This window comes from Carassius carassius, chromosome 10 (assembly GCF_963082965.1).
Source record: "Carassius carassius chromosome 10, fCarCar2.1, whole genome shotgun sequence".
Classification (NCBI taxonomy): Eukaryota; Metazoa; Chordata; class Actinopteri; order Cypriniformes; family Cyprinidae; genus Carassius; species Carassius carassius.
In genome coordinates, this window is record NC_081764.1 from 26,498,356 (window position 1) to 26,521,881 (window position 23,526).

The 23,526-nt window shown below is 37.0% G+C and overlaps 1 protein-coding gene across 1 annotated transcript; it reads left to right on the plus strand.

Annotated features, from left to right (window-relative positions):
• The first annotated feature begins 972 nt into the window (after positions 1 to 972).
• Positions 973 to 23,526, plus strand: LOC132152022 (transforming growth factor-beta receptor-associated protein 1 homolog). The gene is made up of 12 exons (XM_059560646.1): positions 973 to 1,058; positions 2,212 to 2,913; positions 15,663 to 15,857; positions 18,254 to 18,408; positions 18,506 to 18,588; positions 19,580 to 19,921; positions 20,221 to 20,278; positions 20,816 to 20,959; positions 21,043 to 21,189; positions 21,293 to 21,452; positions 21,818 to 22,254; positions 23,236 to 23,526. Exons 2-12 carry the CDS (start codon positions 2,226 to 2,228, stop codon positions 23,428 to 23,430), a joined length of 2,604 nt encoding a protein of 867 aa, XP_059416629.1. The 5' UTR covers positions 973 to 1,058; positions 2,212 to 2,225; the 3' UTR covers positions 23,431 to 23,526.

Genomic DNA, 23,526 nt, shown 5'->3' on the forward strand with positions numbered 1-23,526 from the left:
AGCTTATTAAAAGCAACTTATGTTTATTCGAATAAAATCTTACTAGGGGTTCATTTCATTCAATGGGGGAAAAAAACATATATCATATTAATTAGAAATATTATTATAATGTGTATCTATTTCCCATACCCTGGCAATAGTTACTAGTATTGATGCCTATTCTGACCTGTTCTGGCCTATTCCTTTATTAATAAGATTACTTTGGCTGGTGAAATTATTAAGATATGACTCCATCCTTTATTATTATTTACCAGTTATGTGATTAGCCTTGTTTAAACAAACAAACAAATAAATAAACCATTTAGCAGTAATGTAAGACGATGTTGTAGGCACATGTTGGGCCATCAGTGTAGATCATGAACCGAACTGGATTAACTGGGGAAGAAATTGGCTTTTGGCTCCCTCCTGTGGTAAAATGGTGAACAAAATTCCAATTTGTTATATGCAGAAATTGTTCGATTCCCCAATCACGTAAACCGACATCTTTGTAGTTGTTGACAGTATCTAGTGACTTGTCACATAAAAAAAAAAAAACACTTCCTTGGCTGATGTAGGCTACGCTTGTATGTATATTGTGTTGTACTATAAAATGTGAATAAAAAAACCGTATATAATGATAATAATAAATAAATAAATAATTGGAAATCCTGAAAAGGCCCATATCTCAAAAATGCTGACGTTCTTAGGACTACAAACGTAATAGTTTATTGTAAAAAATCTAACATTCTGACAAAGCTCTATGAGAAAGATTTAAAGATTTTTAAAAATTTAAGATTTTTTTCTTCTTCTGTTCTAACGACATTAATGTTAAAACTACATTTACTACAAAGGCTTTCAAATAAGCCGGAGCCCACGGAGACTTTTTACAGTCTTTGGCCCACCCTCATCACGTGGCCGGATGTATTTCGACGGAGAAACAGGAAGCGTTATCGCAGAAGGAGAGAGAGAGCGAGCGAGAGAGGGAGGTGAGGTGAGGTGGAGTGGGGCGCCTGAATGAAACCGGCAGGCCGTGAAACGCTGCCATCTCTCAAATCAGGACAGCCCTGACCACGGCTGGGGTACGATATGCGCTCGGCTTTTTTTTTTAACATCACCTGCGCTCTCTGCATGCCGCAAAACACACAGACAGACACACCATGAGACACGAAGGCTGTATCTAAAACCTAGGGAACTGTCGGCCAGCACGGCTTTCATAATAGCTGCATATTCGAAAACTCAACAATTATTTTTAGATTTTAGGCACCTCAACTAGGTTTTGAAATACAGCCATAGACTCCCATGGTCACCCTTAATCAAATCACTAATGTCTGTCTTGGCTTGTGGATGTGAAGCTGGTACTGGTGCTTAAAAGAGGAATCAAATGATAAGGTTTTGCTAGCGTAGTCTTTGGCTGGGTTGACAGAAATTTATCTCGCAAACAACTTTCTATTACTAAAATAACCTTTTGCGTTTTGTAGATGAAGTTGATGGGACATATCTGTAATGAACCTACCTGAGTAATACAAACCACTGGTTGACAGGCACCTGTTTTTTATGCTTGTCTGTCAGAGCTGTGATTTATTACTTTAGAATGTGCTGTTATGATAAGTTATGCCAGTAAGTGATAATTAATAAGCCCTTGTGCGTTTCTGTTTACCATATTGCTCATATTTGTTGTCAGTGCAAATCTAAATTAAGGTTTTGTTTTCTCTCTCTTGCCACATCTTGGCAAAAACAGAAACAAAACCTTTCGTTTAGACTTACACTGACAACAAATGTGAAGAGACACATATATGACATCATTTTAATAACAAAAGCTGTAACATTAATAGCAAAACGTTTAATTTAGACTTGTATGGCAATACAGAAAAGGAAATATTAATTATATTGTTTGTCCTATCAGTGTCTATATTTTTATTTTTATGATTATCTATATGATCCTTTGTTGCCCAGTTTTGCACATATTTCTTTCCAGTGTAAGTCTAAACTGAAGGTTTTGCACTGACAACAAATATAATCAATATCATAGAGCATTTTATTATTATTATTATTATCATCATAAATCTTTAGTTTAGACTTGTACAGCAAGATGGAGGAAACTCTTTACTCTGTAATAGTCTTTTTAATGTGTATATTTTATTTCTAATATAGCTAATACTTGTCAGTTCAAGTCTAAACTCAGATTTTGACTTTGTCTAAACTTGGTCTTTCTCTCTCTCTCTTTCTCTGTAGATGTGGGTGGCATTATGAGCGTGAAAGCTTTTGAGCTGGTTCCCGCCGTGGAGCGGGAACAAGTGATGGGCGAAAAGGTGCGGATAAACATCGAATGCATTGAGTGCTGCGGTGTACACCTGTACCTTGGCACCAATGACTGCTTCATTCATCACTTCCTACTAGAGGAGCGCACTACAACCAAAGGTAAGCTGGCTTACAATGCCCAGAAGCTCCTCCACAAATACCTGGGCCTGAAGAAGCCAGTGGCAGAGCTGAAGGCTGCTTCTGCTTTAGAACGTCTAATCGTCCTCTGTGACTCAACCATCACTGTTGTGGACATGGTTACTCTGGAGCCTGTACCCACCGGGGGCATAAAGCTCAAAGGTGTGACTGCGTTTTGCATCAACGAGAATCCAGTGACGGGGGACGCATTCTGTGTGGAAATGGCGGTGGTTTTGGCACGCAGAAGGGCCGTCCAGATCTGTACGGTCCATAAGGACAGAGTGCAGATGTTAAAGGAAGTGACCACTCCAGAGCAGCCCTGTGCCCTGAGCCTGGATGGATACAATATCTGTCTAGCTCTGTCCACACATTATATGATTCTCAACTACAGCACAGGAGCCTCACAGGACCTGTTCCCTTACGACTGTGAAGAAAGGAAACCCATTGTTAAGAGGATTGGCCGGGAAGAGTTTCTCCTGGCTGCTCCAGGCGGGCTTGGTGAGTTAAATGACCAAAATTTGGCATTGATACGTGCACATCTACATTTTTCTTTCTGTTTATCCATAAGTTAACAAACTGTAAGCTTGCGCCAGCATGAGTTTTTTTTTTCTTCTAGAAACATTTGAGTCATCAACCTTCAGAAAATTTGGGAGAAGGGTCTGGCTGCAGTCTTGCACTTGCATTCTCAGATTGCACTCTCAGACTCAAGTGACATCACTTGCAGTCTTTTATTTATTTATTTTTTTGTTCTATCTATTAATTACTTTTAGTTTGAATCTCTCAACATTTTACAACAATAGCCAGGGGGTGAAGACTATGGAAGTAAAATAATGACTTATGTCTTTGAAACAAAAAAGCATGCTGAATAGCACTAACTGAAAAATAATGCATTGCATTAACAGTACTTGCATTTTAATGCCTTGAATTTCCAGGGCTTGCATTGTTAGGTCCTGAAATTGTATATAGTCGTTCATTTAAGCTGTGAATATTTCAATTGAAAATATTTCACACACCTTTTCATAATTAAAAAATCAATAATTCATATTCACGTTCCAGAATTCACTTCCAAAATATTAAATCGGTTAAAAAATACGATGTATAATATTCGACGGGCAAATTTCGGTCCATTTTATTTCACTTTCCAAATTCGCTTCCACAAATTCAGTGGTTAAAATTCGGCAGATAATTCGCTCTTTCACATCCGGGAGCTGCAGGAATAGCAGTAGAGCACAGAGGCATGATCTCTATCTGCTGTCAGTCGCTCACCAGCAGGTGGTGCAAGCGGCTGTTAAATAAGGCCAAAGCAACAGGTGGATTAAGTAATACAGTTACAAAAACTGACCTGCAGAAATTAAGCAAGCGCTAAGTAGAAGTTTTGATTATCAGGGCATGTGGAAAAGCTGATTGTGCGTATGTTTATTTCAACCTCTTTGCTGTTACCAAGTAAGCAGCATTCAAAGGAGATTATAGTGTTTTACCCAACGCTGAATTACAGAACAAACATTACATCTAAGGAAGACACATATTGCTTTCGGTTGTTTAGTTTCCGTAACTTTGTGTCATGGCTTTTGCGTCGCTGTGCTGTAAAACTGGGGATCCCCTCACGTCACACTCCAGGATTCCCCAATGACGAGTAATGCTTCTCAGTCAAATAATACTGTGATATAAGACCTCAGATCTCAGAATACATTTTATTGATGATTATGCAAACTATATACAGGCAAGCAAATGGGGTCAAAAAGAATCCAATGCGCTGCATTTTCTTTATAATTGATTTCCATTACCGCTGATCTATAAAGTCGACAGTCACACAAAGATATCAATACCATGATTAGTTTTAACAACATGCAACCAATTTATATTAACATAAAAAAATGAGATAAAAACAATCTAGGTATATTCTGAAAATTTAAACTGAAGAAATTATTGACGTGCTATCGCACACAAGGGACCGTCTGACAATTCCACTGACTGGGTTAAAAGGTCCAATGTGTTTTAATTAAAATTTTAATCTTGTATTTCTCATAGTGATTTTCTACAGGTGAGATTTTGCCAATACCTCCCTTCATATATTTACAGTATACAATTATTTACATATTAAAGATCCCTGGAAAGGGTTTTCATGTTCCAAAAGTTGTAGTACATTGCTAGATACAAGACTGACTTACTAGGGATGGGCGTTTTCCACAAATATCACATTCGAATATTTGAGCTCACAAAAAAAAGAATATTCGTTTATTTAAATTAAGTTTAATGAGTCAGACGTTATTTTTCAGCAACATTTGTTTTCGTCATTTTGAACAAGCTTACACACAATAAGCTTGAACATTACATATCGTGTTTTGTAGCTGAAAACCTTTAACAATGCGTGCAAACAAATAAAAGTACAGATTAAAAGCAAAAAAAAAAAAAAAAGTGAACAAAGAAAAAACGTAAAGCAGCCTGCAGCAATAAGGCTATTGTAGCCTACAGAATGTAGCTTACACTTAACTTTTAAAGTCAGCAAATCTTTTTTTCTTTTTTTCTATTGTTTTACATGTTCTTGTTAAGAAATATGGGCATGAAAACATGATCGGGGGAAAGTCGGCTCTTTAGTCTGTTAACAATAAGGCCGGCAGCGGAGAAAACGCGCTCTGACGGCACAGACGTTGTCGGGACTCACAAATAACGGTGTGCTAAGCAAATAAGTTTTGTGAAGCGCTTCGTGTTTTCGTTTCACCACTGAATGGGATCGTCATATGGTGGAATACATGGAATACATGGCTCCAGCAAGAACTGTTCCCACTCGTCTCGGCTGGACTCTCTGTAATCATCGCTGAAGAACTGGCTCAGCCTTTTCCAACGAGTGGGCATTGCATCTTCTTCATCGTGGCGGCTGCATCCGCATCACTCGCATCAAGGAAAATGTTCTGATAATGTTCAAAAAAAGTGTTTTTTTTCTTACTTCTCTCATGTTTTCATCGAGAAACCTGAGATGTTTGTGCCGAGGGTCTAGGGCAGACGCGAAAAGAGGAGTTTTCACTGCATTCTCCAAGTTAGCGGTGTTTATTCGTTGCTTGAGAGATGCCGCAACAATGTTCTTGAATTCGGTCACTTTCTGTGATTCTCCACGGCATATTTGAAGTAGAAGACCGCAGTTCTTAGGGGGCGTTCACATATCGCGTCTTTTGCATGCTCAAGTTCGTTATTTCCAATGTAGGCGTGCGCTCATAATGGAAGCAACGCGGTCGCGATGCGCACGCGGTGCGACGCGCCCGTTTTTTCCAGGCGCGTCCGCACTGCATCGAGTTAAAAACATCTCAACTTTCAGAATGCCACAAGCGCACCGCAGGTCATGTGACAAGAACTAAACATTTAGCTTCATCCTTTCCCGTAAACGTTGAAAGCTCAGCCAAGATGAAGGAACTGCTGATCATAGCTGTATATGGATTGCCATTTTGAAATAAATTTAGTAGCAGAGCTACTGAAAGCGATTTTTTTGTGTGCTGCAAATCCATTTATCCTTTGTTGAAATTTCCGCGTCTTCATGGAGAGAGCGCGTCATTGTTGCTTAGCCTCAGGAGAGCTTCTGCCCGAGCGCTTTGGAAAAAAGGAGAAAGCGGCGCGCATAGCCTTTTCCACGCGTTATTAGGCGCGATACGTGAATGGCCCCTTATTCATTCATTAATTATTTTTTAAATAAATTAAATAAATTATTTTATATATATAACATGCACTTTTTCTTTTTCCGTAACTTGCGTTCATATCCTCATCTGTCTGTATATAGTTTGCATCATCAGTAAGTAGGGTGACCACCTGCTAATAAGCCCAAGGGGGGACAAGGGGTATGTTTCTGAGGGACAATGTGGGACACTGCCTTGTGCGGCGGTGCCCCCACACCATGGGCAGACTAACTGATAGTGGTTTACCCATTTCTAGCACATACCACCTTACATGGTATATTAATAATGCCCTATTCCCCTAAACGTGTAACTGCTGATGTTTGCTCATGACAGAATTGTCAGATGCACTTCCACTTATGATTTACTTTAGCTATTTAATTTTATTTATTTTTCATTACAATTTATTCACTTTAAATAAATTATAATATAAAATTATAGGATTAAAATGAATTGTAGTTGCTCAACACCACAGGAAGTAAAAAAAAAAAAAATCTAAACTCACAACTCCAGAGGTTCACGGGGAGGAAGGATGGTGAACTCGCATGTTAGTAAAGGCAGGCGCATAAAAAAAAAGTTTGAAACAGGACACACCTTCTGTTTTTTAATTGATGATGGCGGTGCCTCAGAGTCTCTTTCTCCATTTTTCGAATTGGAAAGCGTTTATCTAAAAGTTCCTTCCCAGTGTGTCTGGTATGCACGTGCGTGCGCTGCCAGGACAACAATGAAAAAGTTGACAACAACCTAGTCAGCAGTTCAACTGAGGGGTGGGTGTGGCAAAAGTAGTGTTCTGAACTGTCAAGTAATGTTCGTTTGGCTGCCTGGGGCTCGAGGATATAGAGTGACCAACTTTTTTTGAGCAAGCATTGATTATGCGTGACAGTCTCAATTTGCGGGACGCATGAATTGGGCTTAAAACGCTGTGCGCGCACGCGCTACGCGGGACGGGTGGTCACCCTATCAGTAAGATGTGAGTTTGTCTTTTAATCGCTGTCACTGTTAGTGCGCTGAGCCACGTAATGTGTTTTCTTTTCTTTAACAGATTTCTGAGGGAAACCGCGTGAAACTTTGAGCTTTCGTTCATATTTTACATCTGCTTAACTGTCTATATAGTTTGCATAATCATCAATAAAATGTATTCTGAGATCTGAGGTCTTATATCACAGTATTATTTGACTGAGAAGCATTACTCGTCATTGGGGAATCCTGGAGTGTGACGTGAGGGGATCCCCAGTGTTACAGCACAGCGACGCAAAAGCCATGACACAAAGTCACGGAAACTAAACAACCGAAAGCAATATGTGTCTTCCTTAGATGTAATGTTTGTTCTGTAATTCAGCGTTGGGTAAAACACCATTATAATCTCCTTTGAATGCTGCTTACTTGGTAACAGCAAAGAGGTTGAAATAAACATACGCACAATCAGCTTTTCCACATGCCCTGATAATCAAAACTTCTACTTAGCGCTTGCTTAATTTCTGCAGATCAGTTTTTGTAACTGTATTACTTAATCCACCTGTTGCTTTGGCCTTATTTAACAGCCGCTTGCACCACCTGCTGGTGAGCGACTGACAGCAGATAGAGATCATGCCTCTGTGCTCTACTGCTATTCCTGCAGCTCCCGGATGTGAAAGGGAATGTGAATATGAATTATTGATTTTTTAATTATGAAAAAGTGTGTGAAATATTTTTAATTGAAATATTCCCAGCTTAAACGAACAACTATATTAAATTTCAGGACCTAAAGATGCAAGCCCTGGAAATACAAGGCATTAAAATGCAAGTACTGTTAATTCAATGCATTATTTTTTTCAGATAGTGCTATTCAGCATGCTTTTTTGTTTCAAAGACATAAGTCATTATTTTACTTCCATAGAAGACAAGAAAAAATTTACTTAATTACTATGTCACTTGCAATCGCCACTTGCACTCTCTGGTACCTGTGACATCACTTGCAATTAACACAAATTGTGCGTGTTGCCAAAAGGATCTGGCTGCAGACTTGCACTTGCACCTTCAGACTTGCATTCTCATGCACTTGCGCTTCCGCTAGTAACATCACTTTCAGTCTTCTATTTAATTGCATTTTTTTTTCATCAAGCCTGCATTTATTTGATCAAAAATACAGAAAAAACAGTAATATTGTGAAATATTATTACAACTTAAAATAATAGTTTTCCAATTGAATATACTTAAAAAAAATAATTTATTCCTGTGATGCAAAGCTGAATTTTCAGCATCATTTCTCCAGCCTTCAGTGTCACATGTAACATCCAGTCTATCACATGATCATTTAGAAATCATTCTAATATTCTGATTTATTATGAGTGTTGGAAACAGTTCTGCTGTCTAATATATTTGATGAATAAAAGGTTAAAAAGAACAGCATTTATTAAAAAAAAAAAAATTCTAATAATATATATTCTAATAATATATTTTCTTTACTATCACTTTTTATCAGTTTAACACATCCTTGCTGAATAAAAGTATTGATTTTATTTTTTTTTTTAAAAAGAGAGAAAAAAAAAATTCCTGACCCCAAATTACTGACCAGTAGTGTATATTATTACAAAATATTTATATTTTAAAAACATAGCTTTTTTTTTTTTACTTTTTATTCATCAAAGTATCCTAAAAAAGTATCACATGTTCTGAAAAAATATTAAGCAGCAGAACTGTTTCCAACTTTGATAATGAATCATCATATTATAATAATTTCTAAAGGATCATGTGATAATGATCCTAAAAATTCAGCTTTGCATCACAGAAATAAATGATAATTTAAAGTATAATAAATTTAAAAACAATTATTTTAAATTGTAATAATATATCACAATATTACATTTTTTTCTGTATTTTTGATCAAATAAATGCAGGCTTGATGAGCAGAAGAAACTTCTTTCAAAAACATTAAAAATAGTAATGTTTCCAAACTTTTGGTCTGTACTGTAGGACTTTTCCTTTTTTTCCAGGACATTTCCTTCAAAAATGAAATTTAACCACCATGTCCTCAGCTGTCTATGGAGACTTAGGGTTAGGATAGATTCGTTGGTGCATCCCACCAGTCAACACTTTTAATTAGGGCTACACCATTAGTCAAATTTCTAATCACGATTACAATTATGGTTATTCTGCATGCTTAATTTGGGGGAAGTCGTGGACTAATGGTTAGAGAGTTTGACTCCTAACCCTATGGCTGAGGTTTCAAGTCTTGGGCCGGCATTGGCAATACCCAGACTGAGGTGGTCTTGGGCAAAGCATTGAACCACCAACTGCTCCCCAGGCGCCGCAGCCCACTTCTCCAGGTGTGTGTTCATGGTGTGTGTGTGTGTTCACTGCTGTGTGTGTGCACTTTGGATGGGTAAAATGCAGAGCACGAATTCTGAGTATGGGTCACCATGCTTGGCTGAATGTCATGTCACTTGTCACTTAAGATGCGTTTTTTTTTCTTTCTACATGTTATCTTAAGGGTTTATCTCATTAGTTTAGTTTTAGTGTAACATTATAATACCATTCATATTTTTACTTTTTTATAATTTAAAGAAGAAACTAGGGCTCAAACGATTCCTCGAGTAACTCGATTACAAAAAATGATCGAGGCAAATTCCTCTGCCTCGAAGCCTCTTTTAATTTATTTTAAATTTCACGCCAGGTACTTTCGCAAAGATTTTTTTTTTAATGTGACACAACGCGTTTACGTCACCCACAAAGCGGAAGGAGACACAAGCGCTGCGTCCAAAGTCGCATACTGCCATGGCATACTGCAAGGAGTCAGCAGTGTTTTGATTTGAGGGCGCGGGGAAACGTAAAGAGAACGTTGTGGCGTGTGTCCATTGCAAGATAGAGCTGGCATACCACAACTAGGGCCCTATGATTTCCGTGATGCAGAAAACGCGGAGGGAATCGCGGAATCCAGTCATAAACGGATTTTTACAGTTTAACGCGGAATGGCACGGAATTTGCCAAATTTTTAATGAATTAATCAAAAATAGGTCATTGCACTTACATCAAATCATGATATTGACTAATATCTGTAAATATTAAGCCGGAACAGTCTATTTAAATATGAATCCTGCATGTTCTGCGTGTCTCTGTTAATGAATGGAGCAGAAGCGCGACTAGCTTTTTGTCACACACACTGAAGCGCGCGCGCGTGACGCTCCGCGTCTGCGGTCTCACTAAATATGGACGTGAACACATGAACAACATCTCCAAAACTGCTCTGACAGTCACTTCATGAGGATTTGACCGTTTGATTTGAGTAAAACTAGCGTCACATCACATACACAGAACTGTAAAGGTACGTCAGGTACGTCAACCCGTCAAAATAAAAGTCCGTTTTTTTTAAGGTTTAATCACACAACATTTCTTCCATTTTTTATTTTTAATAGTAAATCCCCTTTGTTTACCAAAAAGTTAAGTTTGCTTAATTTTTAATAATTAAAAGATAAATTAAATTAATGTTTTATGTGTTTAATGTGCATCTCAGAAAATGCTTTATTTTAAACCCCAACTGAATGGCGCTTAAATGCACTTAAATTAAAATTAAATTACATTTATGCATTTGGCAGACGCTTTTATCCAAAGCGACTTACAGTGCATTCAGGCTATCAATTTTTACCTATCATGTGTTTACTTCATCTGTCAACTTTATTGTCATTGTTCACATTACAAGTACAGACAGAGAAACAATGGGTAATAATTAAATGTTTATTTTTGATGTATGCCTTGCATTTTATGCATTTAAAAAGTAAAAATATTTTTTTTCTAAAAAGGGAAACTTAGTTGTTCATTTTAAGAGACCCAGGACTCATATTTTCTCTTGCATAATTAATATTGCACTTTAAGCAAAAACACATTTTATCCGATTACTCGATTAATCGATGGAATTTTTGGTAGAATACTTGATTACTAAAATATTCGATAGCTACAGCCCTAGAAGAAACCAATCCAATTTATAGTTGACATTTGAGACTTAATACTATAGAAAAGCACTAAAAGTTTTTCAGTTAGTGTTTTCAGCTTGTTTATTTTCATGGTAAATTACTGCTTGCAGTTGCATCAAACAGTGGTATAAACATCATTCAATGTAAATTGTTATAATCGTAATTAATAATTGCAATTACAATTTCAAGGGAATAATCGACAATTATGATTTTTGTCATAATCTTGCAGCCCTACTTTTAATGGCTCTCTGGCGCTGACATTGTACATCCAGCATATACAGCAAGAAAACAGTAATGGCGGACCGCTGCTTCTCACTCAGGGCTGTGTATATGCTAATGGAGCAGAGAACATCACAAATGGGTGGGACTTTCCCCGACTATGACATCACGGTAGTGAGATATCTGGAATTGCTAGTATGGAGAGACTGTTTATGATTTATTAGGATTATAAAACAATGAGTGGGTGGATTTTTACCATTATAGGCTGGTTGTTTTCACACACTGCGGCCACTCAACTGTGTTCAAACACCTTATAAAGTGATTTTTGCGTTCTAAACTTTACATTTAGAATTGTGATTTCACTTTTTTAACGTTAGTTAGTGTGTAATGCTGCTGTTTGAACATAAACAGTATTGTAATTACGTAGCTGAAAGTTCTATGCATTGTCTTATAAAATTCTGGCAGTTTAAATGGGTCATAGGGCGTTGCTAAAAAATATTTTTTTTTTTGTGATTGATGTAATGAAGTTGCTTATGTGGTTTGAGGTTCAAAAAACGCATTATTTTCCACATACTGTACATTATTGTTTCTTCTATATGCCCCGTCTTTCTGAAACGCATTGATTTTTACAAATACCTCAAGCGTGTGACTGAAATGTTAAGCCCCTTACCATAGTGTGAAGACGTGTCCTGGTGTGACAAGACTAAACCAATAAAACCCATTACAAATGGTGCATTTGTAGCATCCAGTGGGGACATAGTTACTGATTAAAATGACTTGTACTGTCTTTTTTGCGAGTTGTGTTGCATTGCGTCGCGTAAACATAAAACCATGTCTGCATTTATGATAGGAGAAACCGCAAACAACAAGCTCTACTCTACACTGCTCAAAACTGACGTTTGAACCATCAGTGGCAAATCTTTCAAATAAGAAAACGTACTTACAGGCTGTGAGTCAGCATTATTTGTCAGAACATTGTAGGGCACTCTCCCAGGAAACTCCGTAAAATATGTTGCACACATCTGAATATTTGGGTTGAAATGTTCTGGAACAGCGTTGTTAATTCTAGGGATGGGCATTTCAAGCAAAAATACTAAATCGCTGGCTATAATTTTTTTCTCATTATTATTTGAAAATCGCACCCCTCCCCGCATGCATGCACTCCACGCTCATAAAACGGAAAGACTAGGGAATAGGGAATAGACTATCTAAACTCAAGCCATATACTGATTGTAACATGCTGAAACATATTAAAATAATATAACCGAATGATGGCACTTAATAACTTAACGGTCCATCGATTAGCATAAACTGCTCATAAGGCTAGGATTTTCCATTTTAGGAATTTCCTTTTCAAAAATGAGCATAAATGGCAATTTAAAACGAAAAAATCAAAAGTTTAATTAATACATCCATGAATATGGATTAAGGGCATTAAAAAGTCATCTGACGAGGTATTACATTTTCGAGCCCAATTTTTTATGGATACAGTTTCAATTTGTGTTAAGTGAATGAAAAGTTTTATAATGTAGGAAAGCAAACACTTATTTAAAAATAAAAAAAGTTATTAAATGACCACTAGTAGATGGCTGCAGAGAAGTACTTATAAGCCATTTCCACTCCCTTATATAGCCTATATACAGTATTTTTGTATTCATTAAATTATATTTAGACATTATGAATGACAGTAATAAAAGTACATTTTATCAGATGTAATCTATTTATTACCTCTGTAAGATGTCTTCTAAAGATCTGGGAATCATCTGCTGTGTACTCTGATAAACGTCTCGGAAGCAGTTTTACATGCATTCTAATAAATGTCTATTTGACATCTGACAGGAAACATCTTAGAGACGTACTGCAGATGAACAAGCACTCTTAAAAATACATCCCACATATGTAAATGCAGACATTAGATGTCTCCGAGATCTACATGTGTGATTAGGGTGAGTGCTTTATTGTCAGGAGCTGGAGACGCCTTCTGTAGAACTTAATGGCTCTAATGTTGGTGTCATCAAACGTAAGTTTGGAGACCTACAGTGGTTCTCGAAGACAGAAAAGTCATAAGTGTTAGAAGAATGTTCTCTGTGGTATATTTTCACTACAAAACAATAAGAAATGCCTGTTTTACTTTAGGTTAATAGTGCTATAATTATAGGCTACGGTTGTCTAATAAAGCAATAAGCCCTGCAAAGCTGTGTTTTCTGCGAAGCTTTGTCCAAAACTATGGACAAAAGCCCATTGTGACATCTTGATTAATCCCTCTGCTTTACTTAAATGTATCAGCTTAATTTATTTTAACAACACCTGTGCTTACTTCATGGACACCTCTTTTTTAGATTGCTCACACATCAGACTTACTGACTAATGATCTATGAAGAAGATTTCTCCTTCCTTTTCTGTCTTTATTTCTATTCTTATCTCTGTGGGCAGTTTTTGAGTCCAGTGTTGATGTTAATTTGCAATGACTTCATTACATTGTGATGCAATATGTTATTCCATTTGGAAAGATATTTAATTGACGCCACTACAGTTGCAGATTGAAGTCGTGCTGATATTAAAAAATATTTTGAAGGTATTAAAAAAAGTAGTCAACGGCATTAAATTCAGCTTAAGAAGTTCTGTATATACCCTGCTGACGCAAATCTACAAAATGCGTGTGAGACAATGTTGTTGATCTTCTGTTGTCTTTGACAGGTTTTAGGTGTGTTATTGGTGGCGCCACCCTCTGCTTACATGAATCAGCACCGAAAACATTGGAGAACTATTGTCTATAAAAATATCTTGGCCTTTTCAATGTACTATTAATACAATTATATTACATTAATACATATTAATACAACTAATTGAATATTCGAAAATCGTGACCCATCTCTGGTAAATACAACTTCTAATTGTGTGCTCTCTTGGAAGGCCAATCAAAGTGGTTTCACTTTCACAAAGAAACACACCCTGGCTCCACAACATGGCGGTGGCAGCAACAATACTACAGCAAGAATAAAAGTAATGCCTTCTTTCTTTGCGTGAACATTTGGGCGGTGTTATGCTAATCTTCTCACATAGTGACATAGACATATGGGGCGTGTTTAAACAAGGCGTTTTATGAAGGCGTGGACAAGTCTTAACTTTAAACTCTATGGGTTTGAGACTTTAGTCTTTGCAACTTATCAGGCAGCAGTCTTATCAGGCAGCAATTGGGGCGATACCATGCTGCACTGCTGTAGAGAAGAGGAAGATAAAACAAGAGGTGCATGTAAAAATTTATTCATATATAAATCGCAATTCTGTCTTCTAACGATTCTAATGGATTCACAAGTTTCAAAATATATGTTCTAAAGCAGCGGCTCTTAATACTGTTCCTCTCGTCCCCCTGCTCTGCACACACTCACACTCTCTCTATCTCTTTCTCTCTCTCTCTCTCTCTCTCTCTCACTCTCTCTCATTCAGCTCAGCTCCAACAATGAACTGTTCCAATTATGCACTTCTTCACATAGCTATGAGAAGCGTTAAACATGGACACGTGTGCAGTTGCAATACTGTATTAAAGCTTTAATCAGGATAAAACCATACATTAAAAGCTTACATAAGCAATAGCATTTACAAAGAACAGCGTATCTAAAAATATGAGACAACAACAAACAAAAAACATAGGCTTACCATTAAAAGTTGTGGTTGCACAGGTTCTGCGCGATCCTCTTCAATAATATCCTCTGCTTCTTAATTGGGCTCAAAGTTATATTAACGATGCAACCGAAGTACATGGCGCTGAGGTGAGGGGACATGACTTTTAGACGCGCACTAGAGGCAGTTTATCCAATTACAACACACAAACCAATCAGAGCCCATCGCTATTTCTGAGGGAGAGGCTTCATAAAAGCAGGAAATAAGTGCATTTCTCAGAGAAGGGACAGAGTGGTGTGGAAGTAAATTATGTAAAAAATAATGCCTTTTTTAAAATCATTAACACATGTTAGACTGCACCCCAACACAATCAAGCCCAGAAAAAAAAGTGAACTACCCCTTTAATATAAATGAGAAATATGCACTTAGTTAAATATAAAATTTAATTCTGAAATGTTTTTAGTAAAAAAAAAATATAGATTTTGCTGTTAGAGTGCTGCAGTGATGATTGATTCTTACAGGTTTTGTCTCGGGTGCACTGTGAAGACCTCTAGTTTGAGGTCTGAGCGAGAAAACTTTATTCCCTCTAGTGCATTTGAGAAGGAAATACCTCTTCATATGTCCCCGAGGTCTCATGAATTGTTTTCTATGGTGAATGCGTCTATTATTTGTTTGTTTGTCATTTTTATTATTACTCTAGTTACACCCCACCTGAAATATGAATCTGTCTTCTAGGCTTTGACTGCTGTCATGGCAATCATTCGAGATGAGTCATGCGTCTCTCTCTATCTTTATCTCTCAGGGATGTTTGCTAATGCAGAGGGCATATCTCAGCGTGCCCCGGTGAGCTGGTCAGAGACTGTGATTGCGGCGGCTGTGTGTTTCCCGTATGTGGTCGCACTGGATGAAGGCTTTGTGACAGTTCACAGCATGTTGGACCAGCAGCTCAAACAGACTCTGTCATTCAGAGATGGACAACTTCTACAGGATTTTGAAGGTAGGAGTACTGTCCCATACATGTACCATCTATTTCACCCTGACACTGTATTAATTGTTGGTACTGGTGACATTTAGGTACAGTGACAGTCTACCTATTTGGCATGTAGTCAGTTATCAAAATATGTCTTTTCAGCATTCCAGAGCATTTTCAATTACATCAAGTTAAATGTGGAGTCTGAAGTATTTCTAGCATATTCACATTCACAGTCAAGAAAGTCATGCTCTGCATTCTTTGCAGTGAAAACTATGACTTCTCTCTTATGTATGCAGAAAGTCTCCAATCAGTTATTTAGTCTGCGAGTTGGTTGGGATTTTCACTGTGGATAAATATGATTCTTTGAGGTACCCATACTGGCACCCATAGTAAAAGGTGATCATTACCTAAAAAATGTAAAACCAATATCCGTCTTAAAAAAAAGGTCATTTCTGTTTTTAAATCCTTTGTTGTTACCATCTCTGAAACGCAGTCCAATGTTAATACAAACTGTATTAGGGTCTCTGTGACTTTGTTAATTCCTCTCTGAATGAGTTTTCTTAGTTTTAATAACGGGTGCAGTGGCGGAGCTAGAGTTTTAGGTATTTAGGGGGTGGCCAAGGCTAATTCAGGAGGTCCATGACAGAAAATCAGTGTATAACTCCAACCTGGTATAAAAAAATGGGAATTATATAAATTTATACTTTTATTTAACAAAGATGTTTTAAATTGATCAAAAGTGATGATAAAGACATTTATTATGTTACAAAAGATTTCTATTTCAGATAAATGCTGCTCTTCTGAACATTCTATTCATCAAAGAAACCTGAAACAATTCTACTCAGCTGTTTTCAACATGATAATAATAATTACTTTTTTTGAGCAGCAAATCTGAATATTAGCATGATTTCTGAAGGATCATGTGACTTGAGTAATGATGCTAAAAATTCAGTTTTAAAAATCGCAGGAATAAATTACATTTTAAAATATATTCAAATAGAAAGCCGTTATTTGAAATAGTAAAAATATTTCACAATATTATTGCTTTTGCTGTATTTTGGATCGAATAAATGCAGGCTTGGTGAGTATAAAAGAGAATTCTTAAAAAAAAAAAAAAAAAAAAAAAAAAAAATCTTTTTGACTGGTAACTTACACTTTATTTTTTCTAAATTTTTCTAAACTATACAGGGAACCCTAACAATTGTTTTTTATACAAGTTTATATTAGAATATTTATATAATGACGTTATATCTGTACATTTTTATTAATTATAATAAAAATAAAAAAACTATTGTAATGTAATTTTTGCATTACATTTTTCTCACTAGTTTATGGGCACCAGTGAGTGGATTTTGTGCTGTTAATATCTTCTAGCTGCTGTCTTTCCGCGGTTGAAACACTTGTTGAGTGAAGACATGATACACTACATTCAGTAAGTTGTAGTGTATCTTTCAACATGGATCGGATGTTCTTTCAGTGTTTACTTCATGCTAATAAGAATGCACTCCTGCTTTGCTTGAACTTGAGGCAAAGCGGGAGCGCGCATGATCCTGGTCACGCTACTAAAAAGCTCCAAAACTGTATTTATCGTTTGAAATTCTTAATAAAATTTGAATGGAGATTTTGAATGCTGAGACTTAGTTTCCTGCTGTGTCGTGTCCGTCAGCTCGTCGTCTGTGTCCTCGCTGCTCTGTGATGTTTTTCACTTCGTAAGAAAATGAACGTTTGTCGCGAGAGCCCGTACACGAGAGGCTGGAAATAGATGCAATGAAGCGTGATGCGAAACACTAGACCAGATGTGTTGCATCCTTGATTTCGCAGCTAAAATAAGTGCTTCTTTCAGTACGATTAAACAAAGAAAATTAAATGGTAGTTATAGGGGTGCATATACAAAGCAGCAAGGAAATTTTCTCCTGTCAAGTCTTAAACTTGCTAGAGCTTGAATCAAGATGAGGAAAACCAGACGCATTCACATTTAATAAAGCAAGCATTGCAGAGAATGTAGTGAAGGCAGTTTAGTCAGGAGCACCTCATGTAATGTGTTCTGACAAGCTCCGATCCGGTCAGTCACCATACGTCTTGCGTCAAAACACTCATTATTGTGCCGATCACATGTTTGATTATTTCTCAGCTGGTAAATCATGTATCTCTATCACTGGCAGTATTATCAGTGTGCTGTACTTAAGAGCATTTATTTCCATGAATGTGGCTTGTTATGAAATTGCCATTTTATGTAAACACCTGCCATCCCTTTCACATCACTCATCATTCCCCAATGCACTGAACTTCAGCTACATCAGCTACAGCATTCAAGTAATGCAGTGCTCAAAGGTCTGATCATTTCTGATAATAATCAGCTTTTTTGAATGTCTTTTTGTGTCATATAAAGAACCTCTAAAATTTCTGGTGCTCTCTCTCAGGTAAGGTGGTGCTGGCCTCTTCAAAAGCGGTGTATATACTGGTCCCTCTTCCTCTGGAGCGTCAGATCCAAGACCTGTTGGCAAGCCATCGCGTTGAAGAGGCCCTGACCCTCACCGAGGCGGCACAGAGAAACATTCCCAAAGAAAAATATCAGGTACACCAAACTGTTCTGACATTGGTGGAGATACAAGGGTGCTTCTCTCAATTGGACAAAGGATTTTAACTGATGATTTTCTCTTTTTATGTTGTAGATATTGCACAAAAGAATTCTCCAACAAGCAGGATTCATCCAATTTGGCCAGCTTCAGTTTTTAGAAGCAAAAGAACATTTTAGGTGAAGTGCATGATTTTGTCTTGTAATTAATACTGTTAATTGCAGCTCACACCCAGATGTTTCAGAGGATGACTGAATGGAGTTCATTAACTTCTTTGCTAATTGCTTCTTATTCCTCTGCGCGCCTGACCCTAATCGCCGTATGCTAATGGATGGAGAACAGCAGCTTGTCTAACAGCTGAATAAATGGCTGACATAAATATAAGTAGATGTACCGTGTTGAATTTTGCATGTATTTTAAGCTTCTACATCTATCATACAGCAAGAACGAGTTATCTATTTAAATCACTGATTGCTATTACTACCGTAATATTCCACTTAGTATAGAGATGGCATGGAGAAGGTGCATCTGGAGTGATTTAATATGTACAAGCATGGCCGTCTGTCGTTAAAACCAGGAATAGAATTGGACAGGTCACTTTTCAACTGTGGTATTAATATAGATTTATGGGATTTATTAATATATTTAAAAAAAATTACATTTCATTTTGTGCATTTGTCAGTTTTATAAATTATTCTTTTTCAGTATTTTTATTTAGCTTTTATTTGTTTGTTTGGTCATTATTTATTTGATTGCAATCATTTCAGTATTTTAAAAAAGATAGTACTTCTGTTAAAGTATTTCAGGTAGTATTTGTATTTTATTTTAGCTTTATTTCAATTCATTTTTTTTTTTGCGCAGTTTTAGGTTTACTTAACCAAAAACAACACGTTTTGTTTAATTATTTTTAATTATTTAGTTATTTATTGTCATTTAATATGGCTGATCTAATTCATTTATATATGTGTGTGTGTGTGTGTGTATATATATATATATATATATATATATATATATATATATATATATATATATATATATATATATATTTATACAGCAAAATAAATATAACAAAACAGTAACCTTGTAATAATACTCTGGTTCATAGCAGATCCTCTAAAAGATTTTTATTTTTTTTTAATACATTTTGCTTTTTTCAACTACACATTTTAGGAAAGGACAGCTGGATGTAAGGGAGCTGATCTCTCTTTATCCTCTGCTCCTTCCCGCCTCTTCCTCGTTCACACGTTGCCATCCACCACTTCATGAATTTGCTGACTTGAACCACCTGACTCAAGGGGACCAGGAGAAGGTACAGCGCTTCAAACGTTTCCTCATTAGCTACCTGCACGAGGTGCGCAGCAGTGACAGCGCTAACGGTTTCCGTGAAGATGTAGATACAGCATTGCTGAAGCTCTACGCAGAGACCGGCCATGAGAGTCTTCTGGACTTGCTAGCCTCCGATAATGCCTGTCTCCTGGCAGATAGCGCCCCCTGGCTGGAGAAGCATCACAAGTGGGTACTCACTCTTATTTTTTCCTTGAGTAGATATTTAATAGAAGATTCTGTCCACTTTTGACAATTTCTTTTTGCAAGAAAACTAAAGATGATATTCACAAATTGTAGCTTTTTTGGGGTTGGTGTCTCATAAACAATCATGATACGTTAATCATCCATGCCCTCTGTCGTTTTATTCACTGCAGTTACCATGGCAGCACATGGCTTTAATAAATGTCAGTGTTTGACAATGCTTTAATAGCTTTTGTTGCATTTCTTAATGTGTGGCAAGGGATTTAAATGTTCTCTCTATTCAGGTATTTTGCTCTTGGACTTCTATATCACTACAATGGTCAAGATTCTGCTGCTTTACAGGTGGGATCTGATTGCTGGTGTGCGGTTTGAACATTTTGATTGTGGTGACAGGAAACCAATGTTTAAAGAATATTCTGGGTTAAATACAGTTTAAGACATAATTGTGTGACATGCTGTTGATTACCACCGAAAAATGATCTAGCATACAAATATGCTGATTTGGTGCTCAAGAAACAGTTTATTATTATTTTGTGTATTTTATTTTTTTATCATCAATGTTGAAATCATTTGTGCTGCTTATTTTTTTTTATTTTGTGGAAACCATAATGCAATTCATCAAAGAATTCTGGGGGGAAAAAAGTTCTTAAGAACAGCAGTTATTTGAAATATTTTGTAACAAACGTTTTTACTGTCACTTTTGATAAATTGAATGCATTTTCACTGAATAAAAGAATTCATCACTTTTTTTTTCCCCCTCGCTTTTCACCACTCACTGATTTCATTTAGAATTCAGTTTTATTTGTATAACTTCACAACTGGACATGCTCTCGTTTAATAGATGACTAAGAGCATTTTTTTGGTCCTCTCCTGTTTTAGATGTGGATTAAGATCGTCAGCGGAGATCTCCAGGACTCAACACGACCAGATCTGTTTGAATATGTTGTAAATTTTCTTAGTTTTTGCTCCAACCTTGATCTTGTGTGGCGGCATGCAGACTGGGCACTACAGAAGGACCAAAGGGTTTGTACTTCATATTAACATTTGCCCTCAGAATAGTCTAGAGGATGTTGGACACCTGTCTTTATCTTTAAAATCACCTACAGACAGGTGTCCAGATCTTCACCAAACGGCATACCTCAGAGGAGAAGGAGGGTCAGTTAAATCCAGATGACGTGATCACGTATTTGCAGAAGCACAGTCAAGCCCTTCTGCTCTACCTGGAGCACCTTGTTCTAGAGAAGAGATTGCAGGTAGATCATCACTGTGCCAATGCATTTTTAATTCTTTAGTCCAGTGCTCTACCTATGCTGAAGGTTTCCCTGCACTTTGTGTGTTATGTCTTTGTTGTTCCAGAAAGAGAAGTATCACACACATCTGGCTATGCTGTATGCAGACAGAGTGCTAGGTCTGATCTCACGACCATCAGCCACCGATGACCAGCTGTCTGCTGCCCGCCAGAAACTACAACGCTTACTCAAAGAGTCTAATCTGTACAGGGTCCAGTTACTATTAGGTAGGTATGGAATACATGTGCCTCTTCTCCAATTGATATATATTAGTTTTTTTATTTTAATGTCAGACACATTGACCCTTTGTTTGCAGTATAATTAAGTGGATCCTTAGGAAAAGGGCATCAAGAGCAGAGTTGAGCTGATCTCTAGTAGTTTTTGTTCTACTAACTCTGTGAATGTGATATGGTTGTGCCAGACGGGCTGGTATGAGTATTTCTGAAAGATCAACTGGGATTTTCCTGCACAACTATCTCAAGGGTTTACGGAGAATCTGAAGGCAAAAGGTCAAGGCGTACCTAATAAAGTGGCTGGTATAGCGTAAAGAGCTGTAATATGGTTTCAGTGTCATATGCTTGTGTGCTTGTAGGTAAAATTCAGGACTCTGAGATGCTGCTGCTTGAGCGAGCTGGACTACATGGGAAGTTAGAGGAACATGACAAGGCCTTGCACATTCTAGTGCACCGGCTCAAAGACTCGGCTGCAGCTGAGGATTACTGCTCTTGGGCCTCTGCGTCTCATGACCAGTCCTACCGTCAGAACCTTTTCCATCAACTCTTGAGCGTTTACTTGGACCCGGATGTTCCTGGAGGGGCACAAACAGTAGCTGCCGTTGACTTGCTTAACCGGCACGCTGAAGATTTTGATGCAGTGCGTGTGTTAAAGCTGCTCCCAGAAGAGTGGTCTCTACCATTACTCCGTCCTTTCCTGTGCGGGGCGCTGAGGGCTAGTGTGCATGCACGGTGCACTTCCCAGATTGCACTGGGGTTGGCCAGAGCACAAAACCTCCAGCTTCAGCATGACAGGGTGAGTTCTAATAAATTAGGATTTTATCAAAATCAAAATAGTTAGCAAGACACAAAGTAATAAATATATAAGGGGATGTAACTGTTCAGATATCATAATAAAGGGGGAAAAGTTTTTAAGTATTAAATTCTTAAAAAGAAAACCTAACTGAGTAGTTTGGCACAGTATTATATTATTATTCCTTAGAGGTTTCTAAACAAAAACTACTCGACTGTTTATTAATATTTGGAAAACCTTTTTTCTGCAAAAAGAGTGTTGAGGTCTACGAGGACAGATAACTTGAGTTTTATGACAAGGCAAGGTTAGTTCAGATTGTATAAAAAAATGCCATGCAGTGCAACTCCCTAACAGTTCATAAAAATTAATAATTCATGAAATCTGTTTAAAAATGCATACCATATTTAAATATTTTTAAAAACTTTTTGGAAACAATTTGATGTCTATGCTCACGTCTTCAAGGTAAATTTACATTTTCTTAGTATTTAATAACATTCAGAAGTTGGGGGTCAGTAAGGTTTTATAAAAATATATATATATGCCTACAAAGGCTGAATTAATTTGATCAAGAATAAAAACATTAATTTAGTAAAATATATTTTCAATTTAAAGTAATTGTTTTCTATTTTAATATTTTAAAAGGTAGTTTTAAAATGTTTAAATAGAAAACTCAAAAGAACAGCATTTATTTGAAATAGAAAACATTTGATCTTTTCTGTCACTTTTGACCAGTTTAATGCATTTTCTGAATAAAAGTATTATTATTATTATTATTATATAACCCCAAACTTTTGAAAGTTAGTGTTTTTTTTCTTCAGTGTTTTTCAAAACCAAAAGAATCCAACAGTGAAACCAATTATAACTCTGCATGTGTTTTAAATCTAGATTTTAAAAACATATTCAATTTTATAAATATACTCTTAGAAATATACTCTTTCAATAAATGTAATTGACCCACTAAACACTGCATTCTGTGTTGTACAGCTGAAGTATCGAGGCGGCCCAATATTAGTTTCTGAAAAGAAAGGATGCCAGCTGTGCCACAATACCTTTAGCGAGCCAGACTGTGCCTGCTTGCCCGGCGGAACGCCTGTTCACATTCACTGTGTCGCCAAAAAAGCCCTGAAACGACCAGTAGAGCGCCAACATGAAAACGCCCACCGCAGCAACCACACATGAAGCTGATCAGTCCGTGGGGCAGTCGACACATGCTGGCGTTGCACACACACGGAGAAGGCTGAGTGCATAGAGCAGCCATTCAGAGCCCACTCAAGA

Bases quoted from the DNA above. Each gene is read 5' to 3' on its own strand.
- LOC132152022 (XM_059560646.1), top strand. From the start codon at position 2,226: ATGAGCGTGAAAGCTTTTGAGCTGGTTCCCGCCGTGGAGCGGGAACAA. The intron at 18,589-19,579 runs GTGAAGTGCATG...TACACATTTTAG, and splicing joins GAAGCAAAAGAACATTTTAG to GAAAGGACAGCTGGATGTAA. The intron at 21,190-21,292 runs GTAGATCATCAC...TTGTTGTTCCAG, and splicing joins TTCTAGAGAAGAGATTGCAG to AAAGAGAAGTATCACACACA.